The sequence below is a fragment of the Chenopodium quinoa genome, unplaced genomic scaffold, assembly GCF_001683475.1.
Source record: "Chenopodium quinoa cultivar QQ74 unplaced genomic scaffold, ASM168347v1, whole genome shotgun sequence".
NCBI classification, from domain to species: Eukaryota; Viridiplantae; Streptophyta; class Magnoliopsida; order Caryophyllales; family Amaranthaceae; genus Chenopodium; species Chenopodium quinoa.
Genome location: NW_018743050.1, coordinates 1,875,578 through 1,902,934, shown reverse-complemented (window position 1 = coordinate 1,902,934; position 27,357 = coordinate 1,875,578). Strand labels below are relative to the sequence as shown.

The 27,357-nt window shown below is 34.5% G+C and overlaps 2 protein-coding genes across 3 annotated transcripts; both read left to right on the top strand.

Annotated features, from left to right (window-relative positions):
* The first annotated feature begins 876 nt into the window (after window positions 1-876).
* On the top strand, window positions 877-8,113 carry LOC110730894. Of its 2 annotated transcripts, none has more exons than XM_021910724.1 (13): window positions 877-1,094; window positions 1,928-2,120; window positions 2,198-2,290; window positions 2,375-2,477; window positions 2,571-2,675; window positions 2,777-2,847; window positions 2,958-3,087; window positions 4,268-4,340; window positions 5,384-5,575; window positions 6,377-6,494; window positions 6,927-7,145; window positions 7,217-7,324; window positions 7,864-8,113. In XM_021910724.1, exons 1-12 carry the CDS (start codon window positions 1,024-1,026, stop codon window positions 7,262-7,264), a joined length of 1,416 nt encoding a protein of 471 aa, XP_021766416.1. In that variant the 5' UTR covers window positions 877-1,023; the 3' UTR covers window positions 7,265-7,324; window positions 7,864-8,113. The 2 variants fall into 2 exon arrangements, with proteins under 2 accessions (XP_021766416.1, XP_021766415.1); XM_021910723.1 differs by having other exon boundaries at window positions 4,265-4,340.
* Window positions 8,114-17,109: 8,996 nt separating this feature from the next.
* On the top strand, window positions 17,110-24,419 carry LOC110730893 (pre-rRNA-processing protein esf2-like). Its single transcript, XM_021910722.1, has 8 exons — window positions 17,110-17,398; window positions 17,600-17,863; window positions 20,260-20,323; window positions 20,462-20,529; window positions 21,166-21,255; window positions 21,339-21,469; window positions 23,699-23,845; window positions 23,941-24,419. The coding sequence occupies exons 2-8, from the start codon at window positions 17,602-17,604 to the stop codon at window positions 23,968-23,970; spliced, it is 792 nt and encodes a 263-aa protein (XP_021766414.1). The 5' UTR covers window positions 17,110-17,398; window positions 17,600-17,601; the 3' UTR covers window positions 23,971-24,419.
* Window positions 24,420-27,357: the final 2,938 nt, after the last annotated feature.

Sequence of the window (27,357 nt, the reverse complement as noted above, 5' to 3'; positions counted from 1 at the left end):
TTATTTAAAAAAAAGTTTTTTTCTTAAAAAAACCCAGCCATTGCCACCCCTCCCCTCTTTTTCCCCTCCCCGCGTCGGCTGCCGGTGCCCAAACGTTCCCCCGGCGTCGGTGTCGACAACCCTACCCATCCCTTTCTCTCTTTTAATCTCAGCCACAACAGTAGTGAAGCCCTCACCGAAACCCCTGTTTTCCCCCTTCCCCGAAAGCCTAGCGCAACCACCATCAAAACCCCTCCCGCACTCCAATAATTTTAAATTGCTCCTTTCCCTATCCCCAAACTCCTAGCGGCTAGGGTTTTCGATGGTGGCCGGGAGATGAGTGTTTGGGTTTTTTCGGGAGTGAGTGAGGTGAATTAAGGGAGTTTCGAGTGGTGGTGGCGGCGGCGGCAGTGTGCAAGAGTCGGCGCTAGCTGTGGTGACTAGGCCATGTCCTGGCCACAGTGGCTGGGCTTCGGCCTAGCCACGGAAACATGCTGCTGTGGTGACTGAGTTGCGTGCCTAGTTGCCGCAACGACAGATCAACAGTGACACCGATAGGCTGCTGTGGTTTTCGGGGTGGCTGGAAGATGGTTTTTGAGGTTGCCGGCTGTAGACACTGGGATGGAGGAGGGGATCTAAGGGGTGGCTGGAGGGTGGCAGGACTATGGTTGGGCCCCACTAACGAAAACTGTAACAGTTTTTAGACGGAGGTACCAAAAGCTATACTTTTGGAATTTGATAAGGATCAAAATAAAATAAAATTTTAGATGAGTAATTAAACTCAGCAGAGATCCTTTTCAAGACACTAAAAGTCAAAATTTCTAAAAATTAATTATTCAGTTCAATAAATTGAGTAAAATTAATAATTTGGTGAAGAGTACAGGGTTTTATACGAATTATAAAGCTTTCAAAACACACTAGTATGAAGTTGGCGCTCACATCCCCTATTCTTCGCGCTTTCTAAAACCCCCAATTTTGTCAGTTGCTCTCTGCGACACTCCGAACACGGCAAAAGAGAACAAAAACGAGCCTCTAAATTTGAAGATGGCCACCAAATTCGACGATCTGCTCACTTCCGAATTCGATGATATACCCTTACTTACCGTTAAAAAAAGGTTTTTATTTCGATTTTCAATTTCTTTTTTAGTTTCATTTTATCTCACTGATTACTAACACTTAATATTCATTGTAATGTATTATTTCTCTTAATTTTCGCCGAAATTAGGTTCAATTGTCAAATTATGCGTATGTTTTGCAGATACTAGGGTTTTAATTTCACTGTTCAATTTTAAATTTCTCATGGTCTAAAATAGAAATGTCACGTATTATTTAGGAATGGTAATAAACACTGGAGTTTGGATTTTTCGGGCTTTAGGTTACAAATTTTAGTTAATTTCTTAGTAGTTGAAAGTTTTGTTTAGCAATTAAGTATTACTCCGTATTTGGGAAATGTTTTTTTTTTTGGTTCTTTTGTAATGGTGCTTTTGTTATCATAATGTTACAAGGACAATGTCGGTTTTACTGTAAGTTTGTTGTCTGGTAGATGGATTGAATATTCAGAAATGGCCCCATTCGGCGCCTAGATACGAGCTTCACGTTGTTGTTGTTCAGTTTATGTCATGGATGTTAGTATGTTTAAGGGGTGGTAGCTTGAGTAGTATGTATTGTTAATCTGATTTTGTATGTGTTTGGTAATTTACGAGTATTGTTGTATCATTCTATCGGTTTTTGATTGTGAAGTGCATGTGAAATTTGATTGTTACTATGCCTTAATAACAATATGTTACTATGTACACAAGCTTTGTCATTATAAATATGGTTTACGCTTACTTTGTCATGGCATTAGCTTGTACCTTAGCAAGAGTTTTTGGGACCATTGTTTAATTAGACAACTCCAATAGGCTCGATGAAATTGTCTCGTGTTTTATGTGTTTTTGGAAATATTCAGGAAAAAAGGAATTATTGGCTTGGATGATCTTTTCAATGATCACAAGAAGGAGCAACTGAATAAAAAGAAGGGAAAGCTTAAGACTTCAAAGACTAGGAAATGTTGTGTCTCAGATGATGAGGATGATGCTGTTGCTGCTGCTAACGAGACTGAAAATAAACTTACTGAAGCTCTTCATGATTTTAAGAAGACGGTATGTTGAGCAGTTTTGTTTTGTTTTCGTTTTCGTCCTATAAGTAAACTTACCTGTATTTAAACTGGCCTGTTTAGATGTGTGAAGTTGACGGGCATGATGGTGCTTTAAACGATATTGGGCGGGAAGACACTACCTCAAGTTGGGGGCTGCAAGTTTTTGGAACTCAGGTTCTTCTATATTTTACTGAACTCTGTCATGCTACGGGCCTAAGATTGGTTGTGTCTGACAAGTAAACTAATACTTTCCTGCAGAGAACTCCATCACCCTTGGTTGTTCCTCATTTAGAAGGTTGCTTGCTGCTACAGAGTTCTGTGAACAATGTACTCGATGAGTTGTTGGATAGTTCACAGATGGGTACTAATTTGTTACACTCTTCACTGCTACTTTGTAATGTTGCATTGGATCTGCTTCCAACGTGTTCTTATTAATTTTAGATGTACTTTACAGGAGCGACATTTCTTGAAGGATTACTCTTAAATGGCTGGCTTTCAAAATTGATTATAACCCGTGGCTATCTGGAAGAATCAATAGCAAAATGGACCATTAATTTATGTTAGTACACATTTCTGGATTTCTGGTTATGTGTGCCTATTGATTTCAATTTTTCTAGGGATGACATGCTCTTGTTCATTTATATTTTTTTTTGTCTCCAGTGTTTTACTCTTCGGATGAATCACTAATGGCTTCTGCTTCTGACTTTTGGTGTACTATTTTTTGCAACAAGGTTAGCTGGTCATAGAGTAGAAACTGAACAAAGTATACTCAATTTGTCCCATTAAGATACAATCCGTTGCTTCGGTTTTAAGATTACTAGTTCTTATGTTTCCATTTTAGGCTGATGCACCTGTGGTTAAGATTGAATGGCTCCCTGGCTTTGTGGAACTCAACAGAGCTCTTGAAACCTTTGGATTTCAGCTGCATTCATCAACAAAAGTCTTGTCTCGTGTAGATTCAACTCTTGACAGTAAGTAATCTAACTCCGAGTATATTTATTAATGCTGAAGCAACCCTACTGGCTACCCTACTTTTTTCTGCTTCCGATACCATATAATTTGGTTATAATGTATGCATGCTTTGTACAATTTGTTATGTTTCACAAAATGTTGCTTTGTCATCCTTTGTTGGATGCTATTTTATACTGTATATATGTATGAAACTACCTATTGTGGGGCTTATTAATCTATTGAGCTTGGCTCATAACACCAATACTTTATGATAAATGTTTCCTCTGAGAGTATTATATAACTGGTTGTAAACACTCCTAAAGCCTATATGACGCAATTGTTTGCTTATTACAGGGATCTTTCAATACTACACTATATTTCTTTGCCTGATTTGATGGCTTATTGGGCCTTGTAACATTAATATGCTGTATGTTTTTTTTTCTTCATGTAGCTTCATTAACTTTCTTATTCTCTTTAGTTGTTGACTTCTATTTAGCATTGTTCATTTGCTGAATACTATGAACCCTTTTCTCACGCTGAGGATGAAACCCTTTTCTCACGCTGAGGATGAAACCCTTTTCTCATGCCTTTCCCTATATATATGTGTGTGGGGCGCCCGCGCTTTTTTTTTCCCCCACTATTCCCTTTGTTTTTTTAATAATCACAACCCTTTCCTTTTACATTTGTTTCATAATAATTGCAACACTTCATTATTTGGTAATGATTCCCCCCCCCCCCCAAATTATTTTATCTTACAAACTTTATATTATAAAAAATTCCCTTTAGGCCGCACCTTATAACTCTCCTAAAACTGTGTAATGCTTAGTGTTGCGATTATTACAAAACAAAGGGAGTTAAATTTAGTCTCAGCTCTTATTCATACTTTAGTCAACACCCCTGTGTTATGATCCTTTCCTCCTATTGATTGCCAAGAGTCCGACTTCATCTCTTCGTCTACACTCTACAGGGATGAAACTTGGTTGTAGTTGTCTCTGTGTGGGTATGGGATGTATTTTAAGATTTTATAACCTACTGATAATTTTAGAGTCTCTTATGCTTTCTTTCATTTGAGGAACTTGAGCATTGAGCTCCCAAAAATTCGTTACAAATAATCAGCATAGACTTGCTTCTAGAAAGAGTAGAATTACTTACCTTATGATATGGTGATCTTTTTTCTAACTAGATATTGCTTTTTAGCAGGTTCTAAACAAAGAGGGCCATCAACTAACATCAGAACATGGATCAAATTTGCAGATGCTTGCTTTCAAGTAAGGTATGCAATTGTATGAATTTCAGAGGTTATTGACCTGTGATATTGACATGGGATGGGGCTTAGTTATCAGCATTAAGAACCTGTATAATTTTGTTTTTGGTTTTTGCTTGCATATTAGTTCGATACACTGGCAGAACTATAGGAAGAGGGGATCTAGTAAAGGTTCTTATTATTTGAGTAGACAAAGGTAGAAATTAGAAGACAGAGTTATCAGAGAGGATGAAAAAGCCATGTTGTTCAAAGAGAAATCACAGAGGAAGAGATACATTAGAAGATGAATATTATGTTAGAGGAGAGTTGAGAGATAGAAATTGATGAAATTACTCCCAACTCCCAAGTCCCAACAAATTAATTTCCAAACCAAGGTAGCATAGCTTTATTGTCTGAAAATGGCTGTCTTTGACTTGGAATTTTACATTATTAAATTTAAATTTAGTGTGAAGTAGAGGGATGGTCCATGATGTGTAGAGTAAATTGTCTATAATTTTAAGAGTATGATTGGGTGTAAGCAACTCCTCATTAATTGCTACAGTTAGAACTTAGAATCCTTATTCTGTATGCTATGGTAAATTTCTGGAATAAAAAGGCAATAGATAGAATTTATTTTTATATATATTTATTTATTTATTTTTTAAAAAGCAGGATACCTTTGATGTTCTAAATAAGGTGTTTATGGGGAGGAGAGGCAGGGGGTTACCAGTTAGTCAAATTTTCATTTTAGGCTTACTCAGTAGGTCTTGTATTAATAGTGTCCTACTGTCCTGTGTTTTCTGCTGGATAAAAAGTGCTGTTTCCAATTATCCTACCTGTCAAACTGGGGAGGGGTATTTTGGCACTCCCTTATGAGAAGTAAGGGTTAAGAAATGGTGCTCTTACATAGAGAATTGTATTATGAATATGAGACTACAGAATTCAATTGTCACTATTTGATGTTCTGGTATTGTTATGCTCACCAATCACTAGTTGATTTTTTCTTCATTATAATTTCTAGTCTGCTGAAAACGAAAAAGTGCTTGAACTATATCCGAATCTTTAACCTGCAGGAGTAGATATTTGGTATTATCAATACGAGAAGCAGAAGAACTCATAGGAATACTTATCTGTCTGTTTCTGGAAAGGCAATTACTAGGCTTAAGTGGAGTCTTACATGATTGCTTGCTATCAGCTGTTAATTTTTTTGAGGAGAAAGAATGGGATAGCAGCTGTGAGAAAGTAGCAAAATCGATTGCAGACAGGTAGTGTTATAATTTCTTCATATATATATATACTATATATATATATATATATGTATATATATATATATATATATGTATATATATATATATATATATATAGTTCTTAAATTGAGTTTTGAGTTCCATTCATCCCAACCATAGATTATTTAGAGTTTTTGCTTGCTGATATTGCATAGTTACAGAGCTATACTTTCTCTTTTTATGGAGTAATACTTTTAGTGCCATGTAGAATGCATTTCCTGCAAGACTGGGGCATATACATGTTTGTCTATTTGTTGTTTTGTGTAAATCAATAGCACTGCACAACTAAATTAATCATCTATGAGAGGATAGTTTGGATCTCTGTACTTCATCTATGTCGCAAAATTATGGTTTTGCCTCTTTTTTTTTTTTTTTTTTTTTGTTGGCGGGGTCAAGATATTTCATCTATGAACACATATTTCGCTTGAGAAGAAAAATTCTAATACTGGATACATGTCTAGATGAATTTAAAATTGAAAAGAAAACAGTAAAGGCAAATTTTGAAAGTTCCTAGAGATATAAATTTATTGAGAGAAAGAAAAGAGAGATGAATTTTAGATTGAAGATTATAGTTTTGGACATGAGGCTTTGTGGGCAAGGCCTTTCTGTGACGGGCTAGGTCTTTGTATTAAAATTTCTTCCTAGAGATAAGCATCTCTTTTGAAGCAACCCTTGTAAGTTAGTTTCTTACTTTCTTTGTTGTTTGAATGCTTTATTGAAATGTCTTGTACTCATCTTATAGTGAATAATATCAGTCTCTTTTGTTAAATCTGTATGCAGAATACCTAGAGATTTAAACTGCTTGAGGGCAGTGGATAGTATTTCAGTAGTTGATACTCGCAGCAAGCAACTCAGAAGTGTTGTAGCTTTTCAATTTCTCACAACTTGTTATGCTGAGGTAGGTGGTTTGTCATCTGAGGATCAAAATCTTCTTGTGTGGATGGATATTATTCTTATGCTTCATAGTTTTTGTTTAGTTGTCAAAAAACTCAAAAACTCTGTCAAGTTTATATTTTCTGCTTCAATAACTTTGTCCCATGATGAGTGAACAATCATGAACATTAATTTTAAAAATTAGGAAATCGATGTAAAATAAATAGTATTTTAAAGGAGGTTATGGTTTGCTTCTAGAATACTTCGTATAAGGCAAAACTGAAACATCTTTTCATCGAAATTTCTAATTTATCAGTTCATCGCCTTTGCAAAAATACAAGGGACCCTTTTGTGTGTGTGAAGCTTTGACTACATATATGTGTGTGTGCCCGCTCACTTAGCTTTCACTTGTGTAGTTAATGTGGTATAATTTCACATGCCTGTTGTTCTGTCACAGCTGACAGATGCAAAGGGTCTCCTGAAATTTCTGCTGTCAAGTAATTTGAAAGACAAGAGCTGTAATCTTTTCAAGATATATCTGTGCTTAGTTCTTACTGAAAATTGGCTCCTTTTTGGCAATGTATCCGAACCTCGGGTCAATGAGTTGTGGAGCAGCCTCATCCGCAAGTGTTCTATCCAAATTTCCAACACCAATTTTAGGCCTTTTGCTCAAGAGGTTTGTGATTCAGATCTGCAATTATTACTTGTCTTTTCTTGGACTAACTTAATACATCTCTCTTTGGGCAGATTCGTAGCAGAGCTTCGTATCTTCAACATAGCACAATAAGAGATTGATGGTTTTTGCATTTTATGAAGATAGTTGAAGCTTATATATATTGCACATATTAATATCCGGTAATGGAACCTCCAATCAAACTGCTTTTCAGCCTTTTCTGCTATATCCTTGTTTAAGTATCTATAAGATTCTATATGATGCTATCTTAGGTGTTTGCAACTCTTGATAAAGTGTAATTGCTCATCTACCTAGTCAAATATGATGCTATCTTAGGTGTTTGCAACTCTTAATAAAGTGTAATTGCTCATCTACCTAGTCAAAATCTCAACTGTTATGACTAATGTCTTGTACTAAGTGGCTGTGTTTACATTATACTTCGTACATTTTCTCCTGTACACCACAGGTCGTTCATACTAGCTTCTTTCCTACCATGTTTGCTGCCTTTTTTCGTTTGGGAGATGGGAGATGTTTTGGTCTACTATGTGTTGTCTGTGTGCTCTATTCCTACCCCCTCCCAGGCAATGCCCAATTCTTCATTTGGTGGCGCTTAACTTCTGTTACAATTATTTACTGTATCGTGTGAATAATTAGTTAGTAGTGTTAATTGGGTAGTAAAATAGTCTGATTCTAATTTTTTTTTTTTTCGAAATATTTACAGTTTGGACGATGCCTGGACCAATGGTAGGTGAAACTGATGCAAGATATTGACGACTGAGTCAAGCTATTGCTCATCAGTGCCTTCAAATTTTTCTTCTTTTATCTTATTGGTTGAAAAGCTTTTGAGCTAAATTTTTTGTAGGATAGTCCAGCACCAGGCCTCTCTTTAACAACTTCGTGATTTTGAATCCTCTCGTGTACAAATGAATTGAATGCCCTACATAATTTGCAACAACTTCGTGATTTTGAATCCTCTCGTGTACAAATGAATTGAATGCTCTACATGATTTGCTTATTAAGTTATCATCATCATCAGCAATCTAAATTTTTATTTGGTTTTCTACGTAATGTTCTTGATTTTAGGAATTTTAAGTTGTACTCTTAATTGTAAAACATATTCTTTATAAAAATGAAGCCATTTAACTTAAAATTTAAGAAATGTATCCAATTGGAAAGTAATTTAGGGATGGAGGGAGTAATGTTATGACAAAAAAATTATTAATGTCCCTCTAAATTACGTTATTTAGCAACAATTCATAGACAAATATGTCAAAATTCAATAAAAATAAAAATAAATAAATAGTGTGGAAAAAAAATATTCTAAAAAGTATGTTCATTTAACAAGTATAAAATCAATAATTAAATATGTAGAGGTGATAATTAGGCGGGCCGGGTTTAGATTGGGCCGAGGACAAAAAAACCCACTCCTCGGGCCAAGCCAGGGCTGGATTTTTTGTGCTCAAACCCGCCCAAAAATGGTTGAGCCATGCATGTTTTTTTGGCCGGGCCAAAAAACAAAAAATGCATAAATTCGCATTCTCAAGCCCACCAAAAAAGATTTCAGACCGGGCCTAACTCGATTTCGAGCTAACTTTGATCACCTCTACAAATATGAATATGACTATCTATCTATCTATCTATAAACCTATACTAAAGGCGAAACTTGGAATGACACTTGTCATTTCCTGGTTAAAAATTTTCCCGCCTTTTTTTCTATCCTTTTTTTTTTGGATATTTTAATGACATTCATTTTATAACCTACAATAATAGTTATTTCTGTTATGATAATATCTAAATATGGATGATTATTATCCCATGTACAATCTAGAATATTCTAGAGTTGGGTATTTGGTCTTATCCATTGATGGAACCTAGGTAATGTACATTATATATATCCCGTACTAGATAGAATATGAAAAACCTAACAATCTTCCCTCGTCTCTCTTTATTTTCTATTCCATATTTAACACGTTATCAGCACCATTGCTAGTCAACTGAGTAGGATTACCAAACATTTATCTAGAATCCCATATTATTATTATCTTGTAAGTATGATCGTAGCCCATAACAATTATAATTTAAGATTTATCTACTTTTGATGCTTATTTATTGGAATATCAACATATATAACGAATATAGAGCATGATATATAATTTAAGGTTCCATTCTTATTTTTCTCCATGCTAACGTTCTCATCTTCTATTTCGTTCTTATTTATGCATGACTTGTATCAGGTTTATTTATGCATGATTATAACGTTTAGTACATATTTTGGATACTATTTATATATACTTATCTTTTAATATTATTTTGTATAGTGAAAAAATGTCGAACCTTGCCAAGCTCGAATTTGTGGCCCTTGATATTACCGGAAAGAATTGTTTATCATGGGTGTTAGATGCTGAAATACACCTAGATGCTAAAGGGCTTGGTGAAACAATAAAAGAGGCTAATAAGGCAACACCTCAAGATAAGGCTAAAGCCATGATTTTTCTTCGCCATCACCTTCATGAAGGGCTCAAAAATGAATATTTAACTATGAAAGACCCACAAATCCTTTGGAGTAATCTAAAGGAAAGGTATGACCACCAAAAAAACAGTGATACTCCCTAGAGCTCGTTATGAATGGTTGAATTTGAGATTGCAAGATTTTAAATCTGTTAGTGAATATAACTCAGCTATGTTTAAAATAACTTCTCAATTGAAATTATGTGGAGAAAATATTACTGATGCAGAAATGCTTGAAAAGACATACTCCACTTTCCATGCTAATAATATTGTCGTGCAGACACAATATAGAGAAAAAGGTTTTAAAAAATATTCTGAATTAATATCTTGTCTTCTTGTGGCTGAGCAAAATAACGAGCTGTTAATGAAAAATCATGAATCACATCCTACTGGCTCTACTCCATTCCCTGAAGCGAATGTGACAACCCATAACGGGAAAGAAACTAAAAACAGAGACCATTCCGGCAGTAGTGGTAGAGGTAGAGGTCGTGGTCGTGGTCAATGGCGCGGCCGGGGTCGTGGACGTGGATATGGTAGAGGTCGTGGAGTTCATTTCACAAACTCACATTCCCCCAGAAGTGGGAACGTAGGGATGAAAAAGAGAAAAGTGATAACAATATATGTTACCGTTGTGGAGGAAAAGGTCATTGGTCTCGGGTTTGTAGAACTCCAAAGCATCTTATTAAACTTTACCAAGAATCATTGAAGAAAAGAAAGAAAGTTGAGGCAAACCTTGTTCTTGAAGATGGTGAAGGTGATTTTGATTTTGGCAATGCCAATCAATTTGATGTTGGTGATTTCCTTACTTCCCCGGAAGGGAATAATTTTGATTTTGGCAGTACAACTCATTTAGAAGTTGCCGATTTCTTCACTGCCCCAGAAGGGAATAATTAAAATTATATTGTTTTATGTCAGTTTTAAGTATTAGACTTATGTTTGCTTATTCTAGTGATTTATTTAAGTTTATTTCTTTCGTTGTAATAAGGATTTTTGCTTTATAAATTTATGAACTATTTGAGTATTTTTATTGATTTATTTGTTTTACCATCTTTATTTTTATGCTTAATGTTTTGACATGTATTTTATTTCATGAAGAACATGGATATTACTCAAGTTCAATTTGCTATGAATGGTGAAGAATTATGTCTTGCTGACAGTGCAACTACACATACAATACTTTTAAATAAAAAATATTTCTCTCATTTGATGATGAAAAGAACTAATGTGAGTACCATATCGGGTAGTACAAATATCATTGAGGGCTCCGGAAGAGTCACTATAAAGTTGCCTTGGGGAACTGAAATTAAAATAATTGATACTTTATACTCCCCATTGTCTCAAAGAAATTTATTAAGTTTTAAGGATATTCGCAACAATGGTTATCATATTGAGACAATCAATGAAGAAAATAACGAATTCCTTCAAATCACAAATATAACTCAAGGCTCAAAACATGTTTTGGAGAAACTACCTACATTCTCTAGTGGTTTGTACTATACAAAAATCAATGCTATTGAAGCTCATGCTATAGTAAACCAGAAGTTTACTGATGCATCAACTAGATGGTTACATGTGTCTTTGTTATCAACTCGTAACCTGGCGTTTGCGAGATTACTTGCCCAATTGATTAAGTTATGGGCACATTTTCCAGATACTCCCATTAAGACTATTCGGCTTGACAATGCTGGTGAATTTACATCTCAAGATTTTAATGATTATTGCATGTCCATTGGGATAAATGTTGAACATCCTGTAGCACATGTTCATACACAAAACGGTCTAGCAGAGTTATTAATAAAATGTATTCAGTTAATTGCTAGACCATTGCTTATGAAATCCAATCTCCCAATTTCTGCTTGGGGACATGCTATATTACATGCAACAACACTAATTCGTATTAGGCCAACAAGTTATCACAAGTTCTCCCCATTACAATTGGTTTATGGTCAGGAACCAAATATTTCCCATCTAAGAATTTTTGGATGTGCGGTTTATGTTCCAATAGCTCCACCACAACGCACTAAGATGGGTCCTCAAAGGAGGTTAGGGATATATGTTGGGTTTGAATCCCCGTCAATAATTAAATATCTTGAGCCTACAACAGGGGATTTATTTACGGCTCGTTTTGCAGATTGTCATTTTAACGAGTCACATTTCCTAACATTAGGGGGAGAAAAGAGAGAGTTGGAAAATGAAATTAAATGGAATGAATTATCATTATCCTATCTTGATCCTCGAACTAAACAATGTGAACTGAAAGTTCAAAAGATAATTCATTTACAAAGTTTAGCGAATCAATTGCCAGACTCGTTTGCTGACCCAAAAAGAGTGACCAAGTCACATATTCCAGCTGTTAATGCTCCATTTAAAATAGATGTTCCGGAAGGACAAAATAAAATTGCTAATGAGTTTAAACCACGCCAGAAGCGTGGAAGACCAATAGGTTCCAAAGATAAGAATCCTCGAAAAAGAAAAGGAGCATTGATTGATGATGGTCAAATTGAAGAAACAATTTCCGAAGGATCTCCAGAAGAGACTTTAGACATAATACAAGAAGAAATTCAGGTACCTGATAATGAAGAAATTTCAATAAATTATATCATGTCTGGAATTACATGGAACCGAAATCAAATCGACGTCGATGATGTTTTTGCATGCAATGTAGCATTAGATGTTATGGATAATAATGAGGATCATGAACCAAAATCTATTGAAGAATGTAGACAAAGAAATGATTGGCCAAAATGGAAAGAAGCAATTGAAGCAGAATTAAAATCTCTTGGAAAAAGAGAAGTATTTGGACCAGTAGTCCATACACCTGAAGGTGTAAAGCCAGTGAGATATAAATGGGTATTTGTGCGAAAGAGAAATGAAAAGGGTGAAATTGTAAGATATAAGGCACGCTTAGTTGCACAAGGATTCTCACAAAGACCTGGTATTGATTATGAGGAGACATATTCTCCTGTGGTGGATGCAACTACTTTTAGATTTTTGATTAGTCTGGCAATAAGAGAAGGACTTGACTTACGTTTGATGGATGTAGTCACAACTTATTTATATGGACCACTGGATAATGACATTTACATGAAGCTCCCAGAAGGATTCAAGCTGCTGGAAGCAGCAAAATCTAGTTCTCGAGAACATTTCTGTATTAAATTGAACAAATCTCTTTATGGATTGAAATAATTTGGGCGTATGTGGTATAACTGTCTAAGTGAGTAATTGTTGAAAGAAGGTTATAAGAATGATCCTATCAGCCCATGTATTTTTATAAAGAAATTTGGATCAGGATTTGTTATAATTGTAGTGTATGTTGATGATTTGAATATCATTGGAACTCCTAAAGTGATTTCAGTGACTGTCAATTATTTAAAGAAAGAGTTCGAAATGAAAGATCTAGGAAAGACAAAATTCTGCTTGGGGTTACAAATAGAGCACCTAGAGAATGGAATCCTTGTGCATTAATCAACATACATAGAAAAGGTTCTTACAAGATTTTCTTTGGATACAGCACATCCATTGAGCAGCCCTATGGTTGTAAGATCACTTGAAGTAGAGAAAGATCCATTTCGACCTCGGGAAAATGATGAAGAAATTCTTGGTCCTGAAGTACCGTATCTTAGTGCAATTGGAGCACTAATGTATCTTGCAAGTCATACACGACCTGATATATCATTTTCAGTTAATTTATTAGCAAGGTTTAGTTCATGTCCAACCCGAAGGCATTGGAATGGGATTAAACATTTACTTCGTTATCTTCAAGGTACGAAGGATATGGGTTTATTTTTCCCAAAGTTGTCCAAAGAAAATTTGATTGGTTTTGCAAATGCAGGTTATTTATCTGATCCTCACAATGGTCGGCCACAAACTGGATATGTGTTCACATATGGTGGTACTGCCATTTCTTGGCGTTCCATGAAACAAACAATTGCAGCTACTTCTTCCAATCATTCTGAGATTTTAGCAATTCACGAGGCTAGTCGTGAATGTGTATGGTTAAGGTCGGTAGTTCAACATATAAAAGAAGTTTGTGGTTTATCATCTGGGAAAGAGGCACCAACAACTTTATATGAGGATAACGCTGCTTGTATTTCTCAACTTAAGGAAGGATACATCAAAGGCGACAGAACAAAGCACATCTTACCCAAATTTTTCTTTTCTCATGATCTTCTAAAGAATGGAGATATAAATGTATTGCAGATTCGTTCAAGTGAGAATTTAACGCATTTATTTACTAAGGCTCTTCCGACAGCAACATTCAAAAAGTTAGCTTACGGCATTGGATTGCGTCGTCTTAAAGATCTCAAGTGATGTAGTCATGAGGGGGAGTTAATGCGCGCTGCACTCTTTTTTCCTTAACCATGGTTTTTCCCACTCGGTTTTCCTGGTAAGGTTTTTAACGAGGCAGCATAATATGTGCATTGTAGTGTATTTTTTTGTACGGGTTTTGTAGTAAATGTTAGTTATTGTTTTATTCAATATATAGTCATCCAAGGGGGAGTGTTATGATAATATCTAAATATGGATGACTATTATCCCATGTACAATCTAGAATATTCTAGAGTTGGGTATTTGGTCTTATCCATTGATGGAGCCTAGGTAATGTACATTATATATATCCCGTACTAGATGGGATATGAAATACAACGTAACAATCTTCCCTCATCTCTCTTTATTTTCTATTCCATATTATACTCATATTTAATCCCATTATACTCAATTTTTTGTACATATATTTTATATACTAGGAAACTTTTAGTTACATAAATACTAAGATAGATTTAAAATAAGGTATTGTAATATATTATTTTCCAATATTATTATAATATTGTCAATATCAATTTTTTTTTCTCCAACTTTCATTATTTGACAATAAAATTTATTTTAATTAAAAAAAATATCATTTGGTAGCATACTTTATATAAATCTTAAAATTATATAACATTTATGAGAACAAAATCATTCTATTATAGTATACATAACATATATTGGAAAATTTAATCTAATTACTCTAATATTTATATATGATTACTAAAAAAAACGGATTTTTCACCAAATACCACTGAGTTAAAGCTTAATTCACCATATACCATAGAAAACTTTCTAATACACCATATAACCTTCAGTTTTACGAAAATGTCACAACTTGCCCTTTCCGTTAACTCAGTTAGTCATTAACGTTAATTGTGCCACATGGCAGCTTATAATTGGTTCTTATTAATATTCTTTATTTAATTAACTAACTTTAGAGAAATAATTTTTTAAATTTTTTTTTTAAAAAAAAGACCACCACCTTAGCCACCGCCGCCACCAGCCTAGCCCTGACCCTACCCCCAGCTAGCCGGCGATCGTCCCCCCTCCTCGCCGGTGAAATTCCCAACCCCAGCCACCTTTCCCTCCAGAATTCCCAGCCACCACCTGCGAGTTCCCCTATCCCTCTCGAATTCCCAAGCACCACCTACGAATTCCCCTTTCCCTCCCGAAATCTCCAGCCACCACCTTCGCGCGGCAGCCTAAATCCACTCCCACACGTCGCCGCCGCCCAACTTGCCGAAAACCACCACCCCGAAACCCTAAAACACCAAAATCGAAACCCTAGATTTTGGTTTTAGGATTTCGACATACGTGGTGGTTTAGTTTGGGGTGGAAATGGCACCAATAAGGGCGAAATTGATTCGTCGGCGCGGGGGAGGGTGGTTTGGGCGCTGACCGGTGGTTAGCGAAGGATTCTTCGAGGGAGATGGGCTTTTTCGCGACCGGTGGTTCGATTGTTCTTCTAGGATTTCGCCGGTGGTTCAAGAGAAAGGGAGTACGGCAGCCCGACGGTGGTATTCTCGTCGTATTTCAGGTCAGTGCGGGGGTTGTGGTCGGAATTCGGCGCCAGTGCAAGGGTTATGGTCGAGTTTTTCGCCGACCGGTGGTGACTGGCTGGGTGGAGGGACGTGGGTGGCTAGGTTTTTTTCTTTTTCTTTTTTTTCTTTTATTTTTTTAATTAAAATTATATAATTATTTTAAAATTAAGTAATTTAAAAGGGAACCAATCATATGTTGCCACGTGGCCTTATTAGCCTTAATGACTAACGGTGTTAACGTCCGTTAGTCATTAATGGCATGTTGTGACATTTTAGTTAAACTGAAGGTTATACGGTGTATTAGAAAGTTTTATATGGTATATGGTGAATTAAGCTTTAACTCAGTGGTATTTGGTGAAAAATCCGAAAAAAACAAACTCCTATTACTCACTAAAAATATATTAAAAAAAATTGATTACGAAATATTGATTATTCTAAAGTAAAATGAAATCAAATAAATTTTCATATTTCTGTGAAAATGTATTAATAATTTAAGGATAGATGTATATTAATTCGCATATGGGTACAAATCTAAGCTAATATTTTAATTTTATTACATAAAACCTTATAGATTCTAAATTTCTATTTTTTTTATACAATCCAATTCAATAACCTTTACGTATTTCAGTATTTGGTATTGATATAAACTAAAATTCAAGTTATTTTGTTACAAATAAATTTTTAGATAAATTAATGTTGAATTACACTATTATTTGTAATTTATTTATTGTAAAATTTAATAATGACCGTGCATGGCACGGGACTTAACCTAGTAATATTATATACCTCAAATGTAGGGTCAAATATGCTGAGATGATTATCGGTTGTCCAATATCAAGTATTCAAGCGATGACAAATAATGTAATTATATCCTTTAATCATATATATTAAGGAATTACTCACCTTTGTTATTTATGAACAAGAATTTGGAGACTACTTTTTAGAGGAGTATCTGAGTGAACGTTTTGATGAATACATTCACTTTCATACTACATGTTCCTGAGATAGGAAATGATGATATCATAGTTGCATCTGTTTTACAATTCAAGTAAGATGGGAGGAAAAATTCTACTATCTGAAACGAGAGGTGCGTGGACAATCTAATTGAAGACTTAGATTCATTCAGTATAAAATTTAGATGCGTGGATAATCTAAGAAGACTTAGATTCATTCAACACAATATTTAAAGACTTTATTTATTTATATATATGAATCCAACACTTGTTTTTTTTTAATCCTATCCTTAATTATAACCCGTGCATTAGCACATATATATTCTAGTAATGAATTAAACTTGTAACAATATAACCAAAAAGAAATTGATTAAGGGCCTGTTATGAAACGAATATTTTTAGTTCAGTTCAGTTCAGTTCAGTTCAGCTCTAATAAGTTCAGTTCAGTTCAGTTCAACTTTTAATTTCCTTCTTTTATAAAATATTTAGTTTAGTTAAGCTCTAATACATTCAGTTCAGCTCATTTCAATAAATCAGAACAAACCCTATTTTTTTTTTTAATTTTTTTTATGGAGTACTCCGTGCCAAATCGTACAAAATTTTTGATATAAAGATGAAAGTGGAAACTTGAATTAAAAAAAAAAAGATCACATGTGTTAATCTAGATTTGAGTTAGTTGAGTATAGTGAGTAGTCATTAGTTTTCTTTGTTTGTAAAGAGAAACTATAAACCCTAAACCCTAACAATCTAACATTAATCATTAAATCATTACAATTATTTTGCTCAAAGTGGAGAGATTAAAAGGATATTAGAGCTTTTTTTAGGTTCATCCTCCCTCACTTTCTCTACTCCATCTACATTAGAGCGTACTCTCAATCCTCCATTGAAGCGCCTTGTGACTTGTGAGCTTTCTCTCCTCCATTGAAGCAGCTTCTCTTCTGAGGTAAGATGTGTTCTTTGTTTTTAATCATCGAATACAATTTCACAATTTAATGTCAATCGTTAATTTTATTCAATTTAGGGTTCTTCTAAGGTGAATTTTACAATTGAACTGCTGAAAAATTATACCTTGACTTTTCCTTGCTAGAATTTCGCTACTCAAAATTTCAAGGGAATTTAATTTGATTGATAATGTGTTCAACAGGTATGGCAGAGGTAGAAGAATTGGGGGTTCAAAACCCAGAAATTAATGTAATTAAAGTTGCAGGAAAAAAATCAGTTAAAGATGAGGAGAGAGAGAGGAGGAAGAAAGAGAAGAGGAGGAAGAGATTGTTGAAGGAAACTGAGAAGGCTGATAGAAGGGGAGTGTGTTATTTGAGCAGGATTCCTCCAAAAATGGACCCTTTAAAACTCCGTCAAATTCTCTCCGCTTATGGTGAAATTCAACGCATTTATTTGGCTCCCGAAAGTTCGTAATCCTTTTCTTCTTCTTTGTTTTGCTTATCTATGTTAAATTGCTGAGTTTGTGGTTATTTGTTTGATGGGTTGTTTGTTGATTTTGGTTAGTATTGAGAGCTGGAATTGTATTGTTGAAGGGTTTATAGCGTGATTCTTCTGGACCTCTGAATGGAACGAAATTTATTTTGGTTGATACATGAGGGGAAAATAAGGTGTCATAATATGAATATAGAAAATGGAAGAAAAGAAATAGAGGGGATCATGATACCCTCTACATTGTTTTTACTTTGTATGAGATAGATACCCGTAGGCTGTATGTATCGTAGTTAAAATTTTATAGAAATATAAGTTGCTAGAAGAAGCTGTTATTCTTGTAGGGTTAGGTACATTTAGTGTCTGGGAGGCTCAATGAGCATTGTAGTAAAAGCACCTTCTGCTTTTATCAAGTCCCCCTTTTCTAGTATCTACATTAGTATGATAAAGTCCTAATATCAATTATCAAGTGCTTAATTCTTGCGTTCTCCATATGATAACATTGTTTTCAAGGCAAGAGCTCCTGAGACAGTAGTCAGGTAAATACAATTGGCTTGTATCTAATTTATTTATCTGCTTATCATGTATTAAGACTTTTATGACATAGGAAGTGTGTAATTTAAGCTATGTGGTGTGCTGATGAAAGTGAATGGGTTTAGTAAAGGCTTAATTGTAGCCACTGTGCTTCAAATATCACACTGCATTAGGGATTTTTTTGGGGGGGGGGGGGGGAAGAGAAGTAGCAGCTTGTGAGAAGCAACAAAAAGGAGCTTTTAGCTTGAATCCATCAAATAAGCTTAATTTAAGAATGGAGAGCTATTTGATGATTCAAATTGTTTAGGTGCTTTGGAGTTTATTTGAGCTGCAAATCTACTTATATGTTAGAGTTTAGCGGTTAGTTTGCCACAATAGTAGGCTCTAGACATGTTGTGGGTTCAGGTTATAGTTCAAGTTGTGAAGAAGTTACAAAGTGAAGCCAAAGAGCAATGTCAGATAAAGTGAACCAGACAACCGTGTACATTAAATTACATGACTGTGTATAATATGGTCAAGATGAAGAATCTGATGTTTGATGGTACTTTTGTAGATTAGCGTGTGCCTTGTGAAGTCACCCGAGTCTTGAGCGTTCAACTTAATTGTAGTTTAATTATTCTTTGTAATATTTTTAGGAATCTTGGGTAATTTATTCTTAATTAATTGTCAATTGCTTAGGAAGATAGAATACTAATTTCCTATTTCTTGTTGTATTCATCCTAATCCTTGTCATATTTAGGGTGTGTTCTATTCACTTATCTGAACTTAACTGAACTTATTTGAACTTAACTTAACTTAAATTATCTGGACTTATTAAAACTTATTTTAGTTGTAATTTGAACTTCAGCAACCCTTATCATAACTTATTTTTCTTGAACTAAACTTATCTGAATTTATTAAACCTGAAATAAGTGAAAAATAAGGTGAACAGAGCAGACCCTAAATCTTGTTAGATGCTAGAATTGTTTCCTAAGTCTAATACGTGTCTAAGGTTTCCCAACTTTCCATCCTATATGTAAAGAGGGCTTTGGGATCTTTGTTTTGTGTGCTCACTTATAAAGATACAAAAGTACCCCGAAATCCGACAATAATTACAACTCATGCTAAAGCGGGATTTGGATTTGTTATACAAAATCTAGTGAGATTGTGTGGGTGAATAAAGAGATCCTTGTTGTTGGTCAAAGTATATGTTGATGATAAGTTTGTGGTTTATTCTTCTTTTTTGTCAAGGTCATGAATTGTGATTGGGTAAGCATGAGTCTTTGTGGTACAGGTTTGCCTGTTTGCTTAGTTGTGGTACTGCTCTATGGTGTGAGTTTGATGTATGAGATTAAGTTTGAAAAAAGAAAAGAAAAAAAGAAAGACAACTACCATACACCAAGTTTCCCATCCAAACACCATTATGACCCCCCCCCCCTCTTCTGCTCAAAGATGTTCTCTAACTTGTATCATTAAAAAAAATAATTATTGAAGTATTCACAAACCTAACAAATATTCAGTGGGCATTTGCCTGCTCACTTTCTTACACCGGATATTTCTTTTCCTTACCTCACTTGAGTCACTTCCATGTATGTTCTCTTGTATCCATGATTGTTTTCGCTTTGAGTCTTATGTTTTTTGTTTCTTATTTATTTATTTTTGTTAATTAATTTTTTTTTTTTTGGCGCGTCATCTTTCTTCCTGTTCTAGTACATTTAAACAGGCTTCTAGTCATTTTGTATTGTTAGGGCTTACATGAGTGATGTTCATTTGCATCTCTCCTTTCTGGAATTTCATATGCATTTTATGTGACTTTTGTTCCCTAAGTTGATTAAAGATTAAATTAAATGTTATTTGCAGATCCTGAAGCTCAAATGCGACGAAAACGGTCTGGAGGTTTTCGTGGGCTAGAATTTTCTGAAGGGTGTGTGTGATCATAATACTTTCATTTGATGTTCAAACTAATTACAGACCTTGAATAAATTATTCAGCAACGCCCTTTTTGCTATCTCATTAGAAAAGGTCCTCACCTTTATTTTACATATGATTATGGTTTGTGTAGGTGGGTAGAATTTGCAGACAAGCACGTTGCAAAAAAGGTTGCAAATATGTTAAATGGTGAACAAATGGGTATGTTCTGTTGCTCTATTTTATTTCCTTAAAGATGTTTACAATTTTAAACGCTTTAGTGCCTTTGAATTCAAAATGGTAAGAGAGTGGACGTTTGTGCTGGGACAGAGGGGGTTGGGGTGGGAGAGAACCTGAAGAGAGAGAGACTGGGAGGAAAAGATGGGCTGGTGCCAACTGTTCATCAAGGAAGAAGGGACATAGAATTGAATAGAGTGGGAGGAGGGGGAAATATTACACCGGTGACGGGGTGATTGATATGTGAGGTTAATCTCCACTCAAGAAAGCTTAAGAGCATCAGAACAATTTACCCCCTTAATTTCCCCCCTCTTATTTTATCTATTTCAGGCAGACCCTTATGTTTATTTGTTGTATACTTATATGTTCTGATTTAATTCAATTGTTGGAAGGTAGAGAGGGAGAGAACCAAAGCTTTTTTTTTTTTCGTCACTATATATGGATCATTGAATAGATAATAATGGGATTAATCATTATTTAAGAAAATAAATTCTGTCAGACATGTAAGTTTTTTTCTAGGATGTATTACTACTAATTAGCTGTTCTTACCAAATAATTGCAGTTTTCTTGTCAAGTTGTCATTATGACCTTGTTCACTTCTTGACATCTATGTATCAACAGGAGGGAAAAAGAGATCACAATTCTTCTATGATATTTGGAACATCAAGTATTTAAGCAAGTTTAAGTGGGATGATCTTACTGAAGAGACTAGTAAGGATTCATATATATATATTTCTATAAATCTGGTCATATTGGGGTTTTAGTGTTAATAGTTTATTTGTTTGTCAATGCAGCATACAATAATGCCATTCGAGAGCAGAAGTTGCGTATGGAAATCTCTGCTGGAAATAAAGAACGTGACTTTTATCTAAATAAAGTGGATCAGTCTCGTGCTTTGAGTGAGATAGAAAAGCGTATGGTCAAGGTATGTGGACTTTATACTCTTTGTTAAATTGCATCATGTTGAAAAACTTGTAGCTTGTATCAAGTTTATGTTATGTATGGTCTATGGTGGGATTGTTTGGTATGAGTGCATTTAGAGTTAGAGTGATGTGGGTCGAGCTAACAAAACTTTGTAGCTACCTTTTCTTCATTATCCATTTACATTGTGTCCAACACAACATCTTATACAGATATAGACACTCCACACTCGAGTATGATGAATTTAAAAACACTTGTAACTAAATGAGCTTTATATTATACAAAGTTGACGCTTTTGAAGAGTTTGAGTACCAAAGATGAGCACCATATGACTTTGGTTGGTTGTTTCTGTCAGTTTCATGAACTAGGACATCCTATACTGCTGGAAAGAAATCATCCTCTTAGAATCTAAGATGATTTCCTTTTTGTTTTAGTTTTACAAGGTAAGAAACACACGCATTGCGTGTGTGTGAAATATAGAAAATTAATTAGGCTATATTCTCATCTTTATTCTATAAAAACGATAAATATTTGTTGGTGTAAATTTTAAAAGTTGATGATATATATATATATATATATATATATATATATATATATATATATATATATTATAGGGAGTGGGATCAGGTTTTTTTTTTAAAAAGATGAGTGACAGCAGTTATGATAAGGTAGTTATTTTTTGTTTTTTTTATAAAAAATAATTTTTATTTTTTAATTTTTTATTTTAATTGTGAATAAAAGAGGTAATATTGAAAATTGAGAATGACAATTTAGGAACAGTGAAATTTATCACCCAAAAAGCCCTTTCTCTTTATATATTACTATAGATAATGAGAAATTTCGTATAATTATTCGTATTTTAATGAATAATGCTGTTACATCTATGTTCATATTTGGTAGAATCTCAATTGTCATGTATTGTGAATCAAATTCACATTATGTGGGAAAATAGCCCAATGGTGTGTTATCATATTCATTTATTCATTTTGTCAACATTAATCTTAATCTTATACTATGTTACTCGGACACGGCACATTTGCCGTCATACTCGGGTTGGTACGATCCGACACGGATCTGGATATGGAATCCGTTCCGGATACATCATCTTGCTCTCGGGTGCGGACGTTAATTAAATCTCAGAAATTCAGACTATTAACTTTAAGCTTTGGCGAGTTCATGGCTTCAAGCTCTTTGATTTTTGTCAACATTAACCTTGATCTTATAACACCTACTTATTCAGTCATTGAGTTTTGGAAAAAGTTCTGCCTTTCTATTTAAGGAGACCATACTCAATTTTGACCATTCTAGTTCACATCCTCATTTAAAACATAGGTTGCCTTGAAATAATAGATACTATTTATTGTCCACCGCTATGTGACTATGTGTCAGTGAAACCTAACTTTTACCACTTACTCCAGTTGATTAATTAGTACTTCCTCTGTTTATTAGTTGCACCATTTTGAATTTTACACTATTCACAAATTCCCCTTTGACCATTTTTTGTTATTTATTTGCAAGAAAAAATAGTCATGTGGATCTTATTATATTCATCATGATCTATACTTCCATAATTCTTCGTACTTGTATTAATTTTTACTAATTTTAATTAAAAGATAATCAAAGATATTAATGGACAAAGTTGTGCATTGACAAGCGTGTAACTACAAATGGTACAATAATAATATATAGGAAAAAGTAGAAGATTGTAGTCCATCCATTTTGATTTTACTTCTCTTCTAGAGTAGTTATCATTAGCCAAGTAAAGGTAATGGCTTAAAATGTGGTACACAAAAGTTAGAAGATATACTCCCTTTTTATCTCTTAGATTTTGTTTCAGCCTTAAACTTATCTATTGTATTTGGTAACGCTTTAAAGTTTCTTGAGCGCTCAGAACTTGTTCACCATGTGGATCAAGCTGCTCTATTTATCATGTTAGAATTTATGTGACGGATCTGTCATGGCTCTCTTCAGCATTGTAACTTTAGCTTGTACATGGCTTATAAAGAAGAACGTGTTTTGTTTTTTCCTTTTTGGAGAGCTGTATTTTGAAGTACTTTTAGACCACCGGTGCATGCCATATAAGAATCTTGCACTTCCATTTTTATGCCATTGTACTAGAGATCATGCCTCAAGTTGTTGATTGACATGGTTTAGTTGACAAGTGCTTGTAGGAAAATTTTCCATTTGTTTCAGTAGCTATTTAGACGAATACTAAATTAATATCTGTCCTCAGAAGCGGAAACTCCAAAATAGTCTGGACTCAGAAGGCCCAAAGGAGCAGCAAAAGCCCAAAGTAATACGCCCGTTCCCCCAGAAGAAACCTCTTGCAGACACTGCTTTCAAAAAGAGGCCTACACTCTCTAAAGCTGTAATGGCTGAGGCAAGTGTTGTTCAATTTTACTTGCATTGCTTGATGCAATTCTCTTTTTTCTCTTACTGCAATAAACATTTACTCATGATAAATATCTTTTCCAGATCTTTAACTCAGGTAATGATGAATCCTGAGTATTATAACAGCCTTTGTGATGCAAGGTGAAGTCTGCCTTGTTTGGGAACGAATGTTCCGTCGTTTACTGTAACATTTGTCAGCCATACCACCTGGATCTTCATTGTATATCAGAGGGTATACATGGAAGGAGAAAGAGATGAATCTTCATATTATTCCAGGTCCAAAGTTTTGAATAGTGTAGTTTCTTCATTTTATTTTATTCTATTTATTTTGCCTTTTTTTAATTTGTCAGTGTAGCCGCTTACCACTGTAATTTATATGGATGAGACGTGGGTGCCTGATGGTAGTTCTTTAGGGCAGCTCACTCTTCACTGAACAATTCACATCAATTTTACTGCATCAGAAGATAGATGTTTTTTGACACTACATTTGTATTGCTTTCTTTAGACGTCATTTACATAATTACATAGTATGTGCAAGAAAGAAGGCTAATGCAATTGACTTAGCTTTTTGACTTCCGAGCTTGAGGTAAGCTATTAAATCTCACTAAGCTCATTCTAGAAGGGATTTTCTTAAATCTCCCTTCCTAGGATAGGCCTTCATCTCCCTCCCCCCAAGCCCCAACACCCCTACAGTTTGGACAGCTTTTCAAGTTTTTTATCAGCTTGTTGCTGCAGATGCTGCTACAGAAATTGCTTATGCCTCCTCGTCCTTCTGATTACTAGTATTACTTAGTATATAATTAGTACTCGTCTCGTACAAAGTATCTGGCAGCGAAACTCCATGGAGTTACCAAACACTTGAAACACAGATGTATCTAGGATTCTCTACATTGACGCCTATTTCTTGTACTTGAATTTTGTCGACCAATATTTATTCTATCTTCTACTCATCACATTTTTTTTGCTCTTATTGATCTGATGCTAGCTTCTCCATTGTACTCATATTTCCGATTTACCTCTGCAAAGTTTTTTTTTTTTTTTTTTTTTTTTTTTTTTTTTTTTTTTTTTAATATTCTTTTTAAAAATTATCAGTAATTTTCATGCTAATTCAAGAGGGCTGAATGCAATTTTCTCAACACCTTTATGTTCCTCAAGAGGGTAATTTCATCTGTTTGGTCAAACAACCAAGGTTATTTTTGTCAGTTTGACAAAACAGGGGATTAACACCGCTACCTATATTCCCACAATTCTCTCTTCGGAAATGAAGGTTGATGTTATTTAGATGAAATACTACAAGAGTGGGGGAAGGGGGGGGGGGTGAATTGTAGTATGAAGATTGCTAGTTATTTTTTGCGGAATTAAAAGAAACTTAACGAAATAGAGAAATAGTGCAAGAGAGATTTTACGAGGAAAACTTCTTAGGCCAAATAGGAAGTGAAAAACCTCGACCCAAAGGGATTTGACTCAAAACATTCCACTAAATAGGCCAACGACTCTGTTACAACCTATGAGGAACTTGAGTCTCTACCTAGTTCCTCAACGAACTCATATCCCCAACAACTATTCCCTCTAATAGTTGCAGCTCGAAATCTTCCCTCAAAGACCTCTTCTCACTCAAGACTTCACTCAAAGCCTTATTCTTTCTCTTTCTTTCAAGCTTCACTCAAAGCTTTCTCTTTCTCTCATTACAAAGAACTCACTCAAGTTCTCACCCCAATACAAGAGTTCACTCAAACCCTCATAAATTCCCCATTACAAGAGCTCACTCAAACCCTTAAAAAACTCTCAAATATATATAAAAGATATAATGTATAAAACTAATATGTTGGACACTTTGAGATATGTAAGGAACTTGAAACCTGAAGGAACTGGCTCACCAACGTGGAGAGAAAATATATTTCTTTTCTACTGCTCTACCACTTGGGACAAATGATGAGTCTATTTTATATATTTTATTCCTCGTCCCATGGTCATATTTTGTGCTTATTTGAGCTCTACGGAGCTATTTTTATTACTAATATACGTTTTTTAGTATTTTTGTAGAGTTGGTATTATTTTGTAGGTATTTGCAGATTTATAATAATTCATGAGCTTATTAAGCCAATATGAAGATATTAGAGTCGAAACGTATTTTATGACTATATATTTTAAGCCCAAGACCGAGTTAGAGAAATTTAATTTGGTGATTAAGGGCTCGATTAAGTGAAGAGGTCCCAAATTAATATCATGATCCTCTCTCAAAGCTTGGGGATCCAATACCAAGGAGAGCACTCGAGCCTGCGCGTGAAGAAGCCCTTCTCGCTGCCAGACAGATGGGCCCGATCAGGCTGATATGTCCAGCAACACGTTAGGCTGCTACAACAGTTCGGCTGTCTTACTTCTTGGGCTTATGCAATTTTGGGCCGGTCACTTGGTTTCGTTTGCTGATGATTGTGTCGGTTTAGGAGCTAGTTTTAGTGGGTTTAGGAGTAGTAGTAGTTTGACTTTCTATCAAACTCACTTTCCTATTACTCCATTAGATATAAAAGGAGTAGTAGTATGTAGGTTAGGGGGATTAGCTTGGAGATTAGGTAGCTTTTTAATTAATTAATTTTAATTAGTTTTTATGTTTTAGTTTTCTTTTCTCTTTCTCTCTCTCTCCTCTTAATTAAACTCTTAGATTTTCCCCTCCCTTATTTCTCTCTCTAAACTCTTAATTTATGCAATTTTATATATATTTCTTTCTTTTGGTATTATATCTTCTCTCCTTTATTACTTATTTTCTTTGCTTTGATCCTTATCATGTCTCCTTTAATTGTTTTGTTTAGTTTATATTTAATTATGTCTGAGTAGTTTTCTTTCTAGGGTTTATGGGGATCCATAAATAATATGAAGGGGTAATTTATTGTTGTTGATTGTCAATGCTAGATTAATTTCCTATTGATTGATTTAATGCTCTGTGACTAGATTAGACCTGATCTTTTATGCATGAGTTTGACAATATTGATTCGAGATTCGAGAGATGAGAATTGATGTTTAGGTCTAGTTTCAATAGGCAGGTTAGTTTATAAATGGTTAAGTCGAGATTCGAGAGATGAGATTTAATACCGGTAAATTAATTCTGTGATTGTAATACGTAGTGAAAGCCCTTTATGATTTGATTAATTTATGCATTGATGATTGATTATCATGCTTTACCCTGGAATGTTATTTATTGGTGAACCTATACCCTAGGTCTTTTATTCATTGATTTTCTCTATTTTTACTCTTCCTTACTTTTACTCTTAGGGCCTGTTCTCTTTCGTTGAAATTCAGTTCAGTTCAGTTCAGCTCTTAATTTATGTCTAATGATATTGCTAATGATATAAAGCCAAATTTCATTCTTTTAAACTCTTATTACAACGAAAACAACAACAACAACAACAACAACAACAACAACAATAATAATAATAATAATAATAATAATATTAACAATAATAATAATAATAATAATAATAATAATCAATAACTAATAAATAATAA

Coding starts and splice junctions, on each gene's coding strand:
- LOC110730894 (XM_021910723.1), top strand. CDS start 1,024: ATGGCCACCAAATTCGACGATCTGCTCACTTCCGAATTCGATGATATA. Junction 2,676..2,776: donor AAAATGGACCATTAATTTAT/GTTAGTACACAT, acceptor TTTTGTCTCCAG/TGTTTTACTCTTCGGATGAA. Junction 7,146..7,216: donor TTAGGCCTTTTGCTCAAGAG/GTTTGTGATTCA, acceptor CTCTTTGGGCAG/ATTCGTAGCAGAGCTTCGTA.
- LOC110730893 (XM_021910722.1), top strand. CDS start 17,602: ATGGCAGAGGTAGAAGAATTGGGGGTTCAAAACCCAGAAATTAATGTA. Junction 20,530..21,165: donor GTTAAATGGTGAACAAATGG/GTATGTTCTGTT, acceptor ATGTATCAACAG/GAGGGAAAAAGAGATCACAA. Junction 23,846..23,940: donor CTAAAGCTGTAATGGCTGAG/GCAAGTGTTGTT, acceptor TATCTTTTCCAG/ATCTTTAACTCAGGTAATGA.